Source organism: Camelus bactrianus, chromosome 27, assembly GCF_048773025.1.
Source record: "Camelus bactrianus isolate YW-2024 breed Bactrian camel chromosome 27, ASM4877302v1, whole genome shotgun sequence".
NCBI classification, from domain to species: Eukaryota; Metazoa; Chordata; class Mammalia; order Artiodactyla; family Camelidae; genus Camelus; species Camelus bactrianus.
The window spans coordinates 31,304,089-31,316,406 of NC_133565.1; the positions used below are offsets into that span (position 1 = coordinate 31,304,089).

General features: G+C 42.5%; 1 protein-coding gene across 5 annotated transcripts in view; it reads right to left on the reverse strand.

The window, feature by feature from the left end:
• Positions 1-12,318, reverse strand: part of SCAPER (S-phase cyclin A associated protein in the ER) — a 268,289-nt gene continuing 255,971 nt past the window's right edge. For all 5 annotated transcript variants that reach the window (XM_045516815.2, XM_074353894.1, XM_074353892.1 and 2 more), the window contains 3 exons: positions 5,540-5,731; positions 2,669-2,720; positions 1-422 (listed from right to left, as the gene is read on the reverse strand). In XM_045516815.2, coding sequence (XP_045372771.2) covers positions 319-422; positions 2,669-2,720; positions 5,540-5,731 — 348 coding nt within the window. In that variant the 3' untranslated portion in view covers positions 1-318. The remainder of the gene's footprint in view (positions 423-2,668; positions 2,721-5,539; positions 5,732-12,318) is intronic.

A 12,318-nucleotide genomic window follows, 5' to 3' on the forward strand; every position in this document is an offset into this window, starting at 1 on the left:
AACAGTATAAGTTATTTTATTACAAGAACAAAACGGACTTGCTAATTTTATATCTAATTTCACCCATATTACAAATGCAAAGTATATATTATCATAGGGTGTAAGTTACCAAACTCCAAAATGTTGTGCATAAATGAAGTAAACTCAACTTACAGAATTAGAACATGAAAGTATCTACATTCATTATAAATAGTGCAAAGTATGTACCATATCTACACAGTATAAAATGTGAAAATGAATTCCTCAAGGAACAGTTATAATGTTAGAACAATTAAAAATGTTAATGAGGGTACTCAAATACAGAACCAACCAAAACATTTATTTTTTCTCTTTTTTTAAGAAAAACTGTCGAGCTTCTTCCCAGGCCTGCTGAGGAAATCTGTTAGCCAGCTCAAGATAATCTTGGGATCCAAGGCGTTTTCCTGAGAGGAAAAAAAGTTAAATTAAAAAGAGTTACATTCTTCAGTGTTTAAGAAATGAAAATTATTTTGATACCTGAGTATAAATGGAGACATACACTTCATCTAAACTATGATGCAAGTTTAAGTAAACAAGGTAATTGTATCTATCCATAGTATAAAATATATATATAGTATATTAATCACAATCTATTTTGTGCTTCTAACCTATTCAGACATTAACCCCTATATAAAACATTATGAAAAACATTGTTTTTGGACTCCAGAGTAAGAAGATAACGGGAAAATAAGTCTGGTGAATGAAATGATAGTCATATATTCCATCCTTAAGTTAGCCTTGAAAGGGTAAATCTGTATGTAGACTTGACATTTGTTTTCTAAAATAGTATATTTAATTTAAAACATGATTTTAGCTTAAGCATAACTTTAAAAACGCCCCAGTCTGGCATTCAGTTACCTAACAAAGCACAGGAAACTCTCAGGAGATTTACTGGATATTGAAGCAAACAATCTCATGGCCAGTCAGTCATCCAGCAGCATTTGAAAACCATTCTTCCTCAGCAGTTAGAAGTGGTGCTACCAGGAGCTGCTTTATACTTGAACTTAGAGGTTCACCTGGGCATTGAACTCAAAACATCCTGAAACATTTTATGGGGACTTAATCTAAGCAAAAGGGGACAGATGTCCAAGGTGCAAACTGGTAACATAGTGAGGCATCACTATTTTTAAAAATCAAGTAAGCGTATTATAAGCTATCACCAATATAGTGATTTTTTTTTCTGAACAGAGTAGAGGACAATTCCCCACTTGCTGTTCTGTTGATTAATCCCATTGTAATCGGGGAAAGCATGAAAGTCAGAGAAGATGGTCCCTTGGAAAGAAAGTTGAAACCAACAGCCAGAGGCAGCCCCAGGGACTCTGCCCAACAAACAGACAGCAAATGGTCACTCATTCTTACATCAGAAGAAAGAGGAAGAAAAAAGAATGTCTGTACTTCTTATTGGCAAAAAAACTGCCGTACAATTAAAAATAAATACATTAGAAGAAGACTTTTCTAGGCATTTTTGTAAATTCAAAATTTAGAAAATTGTTTTGTAAGAAATAGTAACAAATTATGCTAGTCTCCAACAGCTTAGAAAAAAAAGACAGTGACTGAGTTAGGGCAGAAGTGAACTTGCAAACTAAATCTAGCTTAGACAAATGGTACCAACTATAATGTTGTCTTGAATTTCTAAAAAGGGGCATAGCTTTCTGTTTACTTCTCTGAGTGTCTGAGCCAATAAAACATGACATTTTTTCATGATATTGTTACAATTTTAGTTATATTCTCTTTTATGTACTTTTCAACACCTGCCAACTATAAATAACACATGTGTGTTTGGGAGTCTCACACACACACGCATGCACGCACGCACACCATGGTGACCTCGCTTCTCCCCCAGGTAAGCGCTACTGGGTGGGTGCCCTAGAGGGTCCTGCTGGGAGTAGACCTCTGGCCACTTTAAAGACCATCAAACTAATGGAAGAATTGGGGAAAATCTAGATTAAGGTCTCATTAATCAGAGATGCTGTCACGACAGCCAGACAAAGAGCAACTTGTACTTCTCAATTACGTGTGGGTAGCAGAATATTTCAAAAAGTAAAAATGCACTTTAAAATTCTATGTCTCAGCTCTGATCACAGGCAACACCTCAGCATGCTACAGGGAAGAAAAAAGAGCTTGTAAATCTTTTGGCCCCCAAACTCTGCTCATCTGATGTCTTCTTCTTCGTGTAAAACAATTTTACACTTTTTATTTTCAATAAAAAATTCAAGTACTTGAATTTAGGGGGACATATGGGCTACTATCAATGACAGTTTTATTCTGAACGTGGACAGGGAACCAAACCTATGTAATTTCAGCATTTATGTGAGTAATGCAGGCCAATATTAATGATCTGATTGTCTCTTGTATTACAAAGTGGCTCTTCAGTAATTATTCACCATTTATTATATCTTGCAAGAGGTGAGTATAAATTATATAAAGATGTTTTGTGCTTTTCTTTTACTTCCATAGATTTCTCTGTATATTCTGATGCACTCATGCTTGATGACAAAATCAATTTCTTTATTCCCTGAAATATACCTCGTATCTGAATCACAAATATTTTTGGTGATGTAATAAATGCATTTCTCTAACATTTCCAGAGGGTAGAGTGAGAAATGTCCAGCTAACGAACACATAACGTTTAACTTCAATAGAGACGTACCTTTGGGTTGATAAGACTGGTTATCTGCCTGACCTGGAGTCTGTGCAAAATCCTGTGTGAGACAAGAAAAATGTTTTTATACCAATGCCATGAACAGAGAATTTTGCTAAGAGTGGCTTTAAAAATGCTTCTGAATTCCGAGACAACGATTTCTGCATGAATACTTTGGAGTCCAAACATAAAAGCTGAAGAAACTGGTGTTATGTAGTTCAGATTATCATACATTAAAATCAAATAGTGATGACTCACATCTTGCTAAGTATCACCAGGGGCCAGGTTGTTGCCTCCTGTGGAAACTACAAGTTTGTTTTATAGCTTACAAACTAAATGCTTAGCCAAAACTGTCTTAAAATATTGACAGATATTTAATATTTTTTAAAAGTACAACTATAAAAGCACTTAAATATTCTGCAGCTAAATCTTTTAATTGAAGTATAGTTGACATACGATACGTTAATTCACAGTGTGCATAGTGATTCCAAATTCACATACATTTTGAAACGGTCACCACGGTATATCTAGTTACCATCTGTCACTGTACAAAGTTATTAAATATTATTGACTATGCTGTATGCTACATCCCCATGACTTTTTACTTTATAGCTGTAAGTCTGTACCTCTTAATTCCCTTCACCTTTTTCATATACTCCCCACCCGCCTATCCCAACCACTGGTTTGTTCTCTGTATCGGTGAGTCTGTCTCTGTTCTGTTCTGTTTGTTCGTTTATTTTGTTTTTTTTTAGATGCCACATGTAAGTGAAATCATATGGTAGTTGTCTTTTTCTGACTGCACTTAGCAAAATACCCTTTAGGACCATCTATTCTGCAGGTGAATCTTAAAGTTTAGGAATTTTACTTTTAGATGGAACATAAATGTCATCTATAATACATAAATTTTCAGACACCTAGGACGAGCTACTAGCTCCTATTTTTAATGTAATTTTTAATAACTATTAATAATCTAACACAGGAACCTTGCAGAACCATTTTATAAACTAAAATCCAATGCGTATTCATTCCCTTGAGCATATTTATAGAAAAAATGCTTGATTTAACTCCACCAATCTAACTTGCTGTTGTCCCACACATCCCATATAGGCGTTATGAGAAATTTCTGTAGCATTTACAAAATTTGTGTGTTAAAATAAAATGTATGTTAAATGTGTTACATTTAAACGTGTTAAATGTAATAGAGTTGAATGAGAAGTACTTTGAGATCAATACCAGATGAACACACGTAATATGCATGATCCTTAGTTTAGATTCTGGTATCATTTATATTTTTATACATTGTTTTCCAGCAGTTGAAAATGTAAGGGACTAATCTGGTACAGATGCAAAACTGTCTTTGCTCAAATATCACTGTCTTGATTGAGGCCTCTCTGCTCCTGCCATAAAAAAACTGCACAGCACCTCGCTGGCGGGCTCTGCCCCCTCTCTCGCCTTACTTTTCTCCACAGCTCTTAACACCATCTGACATGCTATTTATTTTACTTATTTGTTTTTGAGTGACTCCCTCACTCTAATGAAAGTTCTCTAGAGGCAGGAATTTTTATCTGTTTTACTCATTGCTGTATTCCCATTGCCTAGAGCAGTACCCAGCACACCGCAGGCACTAAAAAATTACCTGCTGAATGAAAGAATGAATTTTAAGATCACGGTCGTAAAATTCTCTGTATCGTATTTTCCATTTAATTTAATCCTAAGGCTAAGAATATATGAAGAATCCTAAATGTTGATATGATGGTTATAAAACTTCACTAAGATTTTAATTATTAACGCTGCAATGTTTTTTGAAACAATTCTACCTGTAGATCTGAATATCTTAGAAAAATTTTTCAGAAAATGGAACCTAGACTCAAACAGAATAATTAGGCTGAAAATAAAACATTCCTAAACATAATTGATCTAGTGTGTTTATTAATTGATCATCTAATAGAGGATAGTTTAAGAAATGTAAAGTGCTAATTGCTGTCTAAGGTGAAGCAGGCTTGGGGGACTCTTCAGCCTCCCAGCCAGCTGGGCACTATTACATCCTTTCAAAAGTGATCTATGTGTATTAGCCAGAATAAGGAACAATACTAATACAGAGCTCTGCTTTCTGTTTCATTATTATGAACAGAAAACATTGTCTATTAATCACATGTGCGTCATGGAACAAAAACACATTGGCTTTTGGGTGAACATTTGAAAGAAAATGGAAGATTTTCAGCAAATGATAATATATAGAGACAGGAACAAAATCACAGGATTAGCTATTAGCAAATGTTAAAGAAGAGCCAACTTGATTTTCTGTTGTAGGTTGACTGGGTTAATTTAGATGCGGAAATGCTGCTTTGCTACAGCACTGATTCTGATTCCAGTCCCACAGAATTTAACTGGATCAGAAAAATATAAGGCCCATTCTTAAAAGTTTTAGATCTAAGAAAAAGCAATATAATAGATTTTTATTACACACACACACAGGCTGTGTGTGTATATATTAATACTTATTTAAAAATTTACAAATGTACAGAAGTTTTAATTGATCTTTCTTCAGCAGTCACTATCCATTCCCCGTAACTAGACAAAGAGCAAGATGAATATAACAGTTAAAGACTTAAAAGCAGTCTTTTAAAACATTTCCTTATTGCACGTTTACCGTCTCATTAACTGGAAAAATATCCTTTTCCTGAAATCCTCCAAGTAGAAATTATACAACACTCAAACCCCAGTTTTACCATCATGATATTTTAGAAATTAATTTTCAAGCACAGAAATATGTGAAATTTTAAAAAGTGTTTCTGACAAGAATAAACAATTGGCTCACTTACTTTTCAATTGCACTAGCTTACATGTAAAGCCAGAGAATTAGGCATACACAGAAGGTACCTGAATGAACGTGGCCAGTAAAACACAGCTCATCTCTTGCTCCAGAATGATCTTGTTCTGAGGGTTGTTGTAACACGCGGCGATAAGCGACGGGAACAGCACTTTGATCAGCCGCGGGTCACTGAAGTACTGGAAGGGCAGCTGGCAGAGCTTCTGCAGCACCGTGGGGTGGCGGCCGGACTGCACGATTACCTGGAACAGGAGGAACCCCAGGTCAGTGGCCAAAAGCCCCAGCCTGCCCCATGTGTCCCTTCCCTGGCCGGGAGTGTCAATAAGAGCCACGGAGAACACACTGAAGAAGTGTGAGGAGGGGGGAAAAAGACTCATAACTCCTTACCAGAACTTAATTTAAATGATGTTTGAAAGGAGCAGAAAATAAATCTCATTTCCTAACTTAAGGAAAAGTTTCCCAAAGTTCTGCAGCCATTGAAAAATTATAATCTGCGAGGAAACATGGATTCCCCACGGAGAGGATGAAATGGATTTGGGATACACACTGCTTTAACGGAACGCCCCACCCTTCACTCTCCCCCTTAAAGCAAAATAGCCATATTCCTTAAAACCTGCAGAGCTCACACACAAGAAAGATACCGTCCGCTGTAGTCCTGCCCACTGCAGTCTTCCCCTAACCTAGCTCACGGAAGGTAATGAGCGTAGATAGAGCTGTTCCTATGCAGACAAGCTGTGGGAAAGAAAAAGGGATTGCAAGGGGAATGGGAACAGTTTCAGCAAACACGGCCTCCAAAAGATCCTTCCTCCGATCCATACTGCTTATCTGTGTTTCCATCAGTGCCACTGAGTCTAAAAGGAGAATTGTTTAGATAAATGAGACTGTTGTCTCGAAGCAGTCTAGGTTTACAACTGTGTACATTTTAAGAAATGGGGCAATGCAATTAATGGGCTTCCAGGGAAGCCCTCCTAACTTACTCCCTAGGCTTACACGATAAACTAAGAAATGTCAAATTCAGATCTGTTTCAAGTAACCTTGATTAGACTGTTCTAATAAAAAGAGCTGGGTGACCCAAAGCCCACTTCTTAGCATAGGGGGAAGCTCGTGGAAGGTTAGGAACACTGTAAAATCTAAGGTCAAGACTGTAAATTGTACTTGGAAAAACACAATTTTACAGGTACACACCCAGACAGGACTGCATTCAAATTAAAACCAGAAGGACAGAATGAAACAGCAGAGGCAGGAGAAACATAAATTACAGGGATTTACAAGTTTTCAAAGTACTTTTAACAATACTTTAAGAACACACTCTCAGATGATAATGCAGTTTGGTTTAAGAACAAAATCAACAAAGTAATAGTTCACATATTTTAGCTCAATAGCTAAAATGACATCAAAACCCTTCAGAGAATGTTGATAGGGACTTGTTAATACCTTCAAATCCAGCAGGAATTTTAAAGACTTGCAGTGTGACAATTCAGCACATGGCTATGTGCTGCCATTTCTGACACTGGCTGAGAAAAATATGCCCTATCATCTACTTTATTGATAAAGCATTTACTTAAATCTTTATTTTAATTATTAGCCACAAATTTTGTAGCACAGCCAAATGATCATCACTTCAGAATTTATAATGATATCATTATTAGAAGTCTCTCTATCCCTTTTGGACAAAAATTAAGAACAAGTTTTTTCTTTGGAACTTCACTGTTAAAATGCTATTATTGGAAGACTCACTAATTGAAAAGATATTAAAGTGGACAGTCTGGCTGGCACAGCACAACGTTAACTCAAAGATGACAATTCCTGGTTCCTGGTAAATTAGCACAGAACATGAGAGCCTAACTGGAACTTACTCCGCCTGGACTCCTGACCCTTGCTGGGGTGAGGCAGATCCCCTTGGGGGTCAGTCCCCTCCAGGAACCGAGCTGGCTATCAGTTGCCTTTTGAAAATGTGGGTTTACAGAGGTCACCAGCAGTGTAGTGAGATGACCTGCCAGAGGCCACTACTTTTAATCCCCGGACAGCAGAAGACACAAATGGATGTAGGTAGTTTGGTCACCTTGGGTGTAAGGAGTTCTACCCCCAGGCCCACCTATGACAGGACTTAACCAGGTTACAGGTAAGGGGTCCACAAGGGGTGGGAAGAGCCACACCCCCTGGCTTAGCTAGGAGCCTGAATGGGACATCTAGATGGTACTGTCCCTTGAACGACATTTCAGACGTTATAGGAAGACAGGATTAGGAGGTCCTGGAAGGGGTCAACCTGCAGCACTGAGACTCAGTGGGCGAGACAACTCCTGGCTAGTTCAGGGAGGCTCCTGGCACAGAGGAGTGGTGGTTTGATGTCATGAGCACAGCTGAACAGTCAGCTGAATTAGGCCCAGCACCACCCGTAGGGGCAGGGAAGCCAGGCTGGGATGCAGACAGCCTGAGCTTAATGCTCAGGGCCTTGGGAACCAGGGGAGAGTTGTCTGAGAAGCTTTTGACAGATTAGGGGGATGAAGTCAGGGCTCAGTTTTATTTCATCCCCTCACTCCCAGGCTTTCGGGTGGTCAAATGTCATCTTGGACTGCGTAAGCTTTCCAAAGTCAGTAGAAAGTCAGCAGAGAGTCATAACGGGACACGAAAGTCTTGCTGAATGAAAGGAATGAACATAATTAAGAGAGACCTCAGATTTACAATATGATGTTTTCTCACTATATATGCCTTCTTCATGGAGCTGTAGCTAAATCAATAGCTGCTGATCTGTCACCTTTGTCCAGACAAAGAGCTGCCAATAAGGCCTAAGGCGGCATCACCCTCCAGCCTGGCCAGACCACCTGCCCTTCCTTTCAGGGCATCCAGGCCAACACAAGCATAAAAGGGCTTTCTACAGGGCCCCTTTCCAGGGCACTGCACCAAGGGGAGGATGTGACCTGCCTGCAGATTTCTTCAGTGGCCACAGTCACCAGAGACAGCAGGTAGGGAGCTGGTGTGGCCTCAGTAGTGATGAGAAACCTCCTCTCAGACACTGTGCCCATTCTCAGGGGCACAGCAGGCTCCACAGGAACTGAGGGAAGTTCCAGCAACACTGAGATCAAGAGAGACTGAAATTGGCCTCTCTACTTGCTCTAAGATGTGATTCTAAAATAGGTCTTAACTGAAGAGTTAGGAGAGCTGAGTTCCTGCCTTTAGCTGTGTGACCTAAGCAAATGGCTCAGTTGTTTTGGGTTTTAGTTTTTTAAAAAGAGTGCTTTTCATTGAAGTATCACACACACACTCCTTAATAGCTTCATCTGCACAAAGTGAACATACCTGTGTCACCAGCACCCAAATGAAGAACACGACCAAGGGTTCTGGGTCTTTAATACACTCTTTCTCACTGAAAATTAGATTCCTGCATTTTGAATTTAAGAGAAGTCACACAGAAACTACCTGACTGATTTAGAACATAAGAGAGAGCCCATGAAGGCCTTCTTGGATCCATTCTTGATCATTCTCTGGACAGAATTTTTCTCTGGTCTTCTAAGCAAAGGCCAGTGGGCATAATTCCACAGTCACCGAAGAAAGGCATCTTCTACCCCAAAGATCTTCGGTACCATTGGCAAGGGGTGGGGAGGGAGTGGGGAGAGGGGAAGAGAGGAAGTGGGCGAGAACCCCCCACTCCCTCTTCTTTTTGGAACTATCAACAATTCTAGGAAGAAGAGGCTTTAGGGAAACGAAAGCTGCATGTTGCCAGTGTGCGCTAGGGCAAGTGGAAGGAGGACCAGGAGGATCTGAACACTGGCATTAACAAGGCATCTGGTTAAAAAAAAGGGGGAGTAGACAGATGGACATGGTGATTCTTTCATCTGTTGACAACTGGCCACCCCCTAGGCCTTCTGGTGGCAATCTTTGCACTTCCCACCAGTGAAGTATCACTTGGGTGCCCTGGGAGAGCTCTCAATTCAGCAGACATCTACAGGGTGCCTCCTGGGTCAGCCACATGGGGGACACAGAGAGGAATCCAGCTTCGGCTCTTTGGGAGATGAGGTATGTCCACAAATGACAATAATACAAAGGAGCCTGGTCATCAGAGAGGGAAGGGAAGGCACTAGGGGCCCCATGGGAGAGAGAGATTGCTCCTTACTTAGGTGAGGAAGGCTGCACTGAGAAGGTGGGTTGGGCCTTCAAGGCTCAGATCAGCTCTGAGCACCTACCATTGTAGGTGGAAGAATTTTAGGTGGAGAGAAAAAGCTGCTAGACTTAATACCAGCCTGTCAGTCTGCTCAGGCTGCTGTTACAAAACACAATGGACTGGGTGGCTTAAACAACAGAAATGTGCTTTCTCACAGTTCAGGAGCCTGGAAGCCTGAGATGAGGGTGCAGCACGGTTGGGTCCTGGGGAGAGCTCGCTTCCTGGTCTGCAGACCGACACCTCACTGTGCCCTCATGTGGCCATTCCTCAGTGAATGCACATGGAGAGAGAGATTTCTCTCTCTTCTTCTTCTTATAAGGCCACCAATCCTATCGTGTGAGGACCCCACCCTTACGACCTCACTTAACCTTGATTATCTCTTAAAAGCCCTATCTCCAAGTACAGTCACGTGGGGGGTTAGGCTTCAACATACGAGTTTGGGGGGGACACAATTCAGTCCATAGCTCAACTCTGATTCCTCATTGCCCCTGCCAGAATGAAGGTTCATTAGCAAGGCTACCCTCGCTACCCAGGTGTATTTCAGAATCGAGTGGGTCAGTTCTCTCTTGGTGGCCATAAGCCATGAATCTGCAGGCTCAAGGTGCCTGGTGTCAGATAGGGCTGGCTCCGGTCAGGTAACCCATTTGACCCTCAGTGTCCTTTCTGTAAAATAGAGGCAGCCTTCAGGGTTTACATGAAGATTAAATGAGACAGTGTCTAGGAGTACAATGTAAAAAACAATGTTAGCTCTGAGCGTTTGGTTAGCTCCCCAGCTCTGCTGCTCTGAGCCTTCTCTGGCCAGATCTGGCTTCCTTACACTTGCAGGACCAGAAGTCCCCTCCCAGTGTGAGGCCTAATGAATGTTTTCCATCATCCCACCCCCATCTCTCCATAAAGGCTGCTCATTAGAACGGGGCGTCTGGCAGCAGCAGGCCCTGCTCTGGCTGGGACTCCCCAGCAGTCTTCATGCCACCTGGGAAGCCGCTGCCGCGGCCTCTCCCTGGCCCTGCCTGAACAGGAGAGAGCTCTGCAAACAGTGCAGGGGATGCCAGCCAGGGTCTTGTGGTGGCCGGGCAGGAAGTGCATTCTGACAGCTCTGGGAAGAATATCCCGGTGTAAGCACCGTCCAGGAAACACAGGTAACGGCACAGACAGACAGGCTGAAAACAAAGCAGGAAGTGCTGTGGGCTCCTGATTCAGACCCAGGAGGAGTTCCCCTCCAAGCACTGGAGGGAATCCGTAAGCCCAGGTCCCCAGGCCGCACGGCCGGAGAACGCCTCTCCGACCCAAAGACACGGGCAGCAGCTATTCCCTATGTAAGTGTGTGAAGTTTAGTTCCATGTGCTCGAAGGGCAGGAGCTGTGTCTTTTACTCTCCTGGCCTCCATGGCTCTGCTAGAGGCATTTCAAAGTTCCTGGAATGAATGAATCAAAGTGACAGAGGGTCCCCGGTTAACAAACTCATCTGTGCCTTGCCTTGAGGGAGAATCATACCACACTCTCATCAGGTTTTAGATGCCCTTTTCTGACTCCGGGTCCTCGGCTGTCTCCACGTCATGTTGCCTTAGGTCTGCATGGCTAGTCCCTTGTTACAGGCTGAAGGTTTGTGTCCCCCTCAGTTCTTACGTTGAAGTCCTGACCCCTAATGTGATGGCATTGGAAGCCGGGGCCTTTGGGAGGTAATTCGGTCATGAGGATGGAGCCCTCATGAATGGGTTAGTGTGCTTATAAAACAGTCCCCAGAAGGCTTCCAGTCCTCGTTTGGCCCTGTGAGGATACAGGGAGAAGCTGGTGGTCTGTAACCTGGAAGACAGCCCTTCCCAGAACCTAGAAAGGCTGGCACCCTGACCTCGGACTTCCAGCCTCCAGGACTGAGAGGAAACACATTACTGTTGGTTACAAGCTACCCAGTCTATGGAACTAAGATATCCCTAAAGGATGGATTTTGTGCTCATCTGCCTCTGCCCTAGAAGCTGAGCTTGAGATCCTCAGCATCCTGGGCACAAACTCAAGGCTCCCTGGCCTGGTTATAAGGAGAGGGCTGGAAAAAGTCGTCCCTCTTTGTGGATGGTGGGTAACACTGGTCTCTTACTTGATGTGAAGGAATCCAAAGTCTTCCAGGACATCGCGTTGCCAGAACTTCAGCAGCACCCAACACAGCAGAAAGCCTGTCACCGGCAGAGACAGCGCTCAGCCGTCTATGAAGCCCTCTGCCTACGTTACCTGAGGTGGGCAGACACAGATGACGACACCCTTCTATAAGAAGAGGTTTAACGCTCAGAAAGTTTAAGAGACTTGTCCTGGGTCCGCCAGCCAGTCACTGGGGGAGCTGGGCCTGGAAAACTCATGCGACTCTGACTGCTGGCTTCTCCCACCTCTAGGGCCCATCCAGGGCTACCAGACTCACGAGGCTGCCCCCTCCTAGGCCGAGGGGCTCTCTGTTGCCGGGCCTGAGCTCATTCCCTTGACTGGCCGCCCGCTAGCTTCTCACACGACTTTCCCAGCCCAGATGAAGATGAGGGTGGCATCCTGCCATTCTAAACAGACTACACCAACCCACAGACACAGATTAAACCAACACAAGAGGCCTTTCTTCAGAAACCTGTATTCTGCTTGGCCAGATACCAAATAACCAGTTCTTAGGTATAAGCTAGGCTGTGCCAAGGGTTTG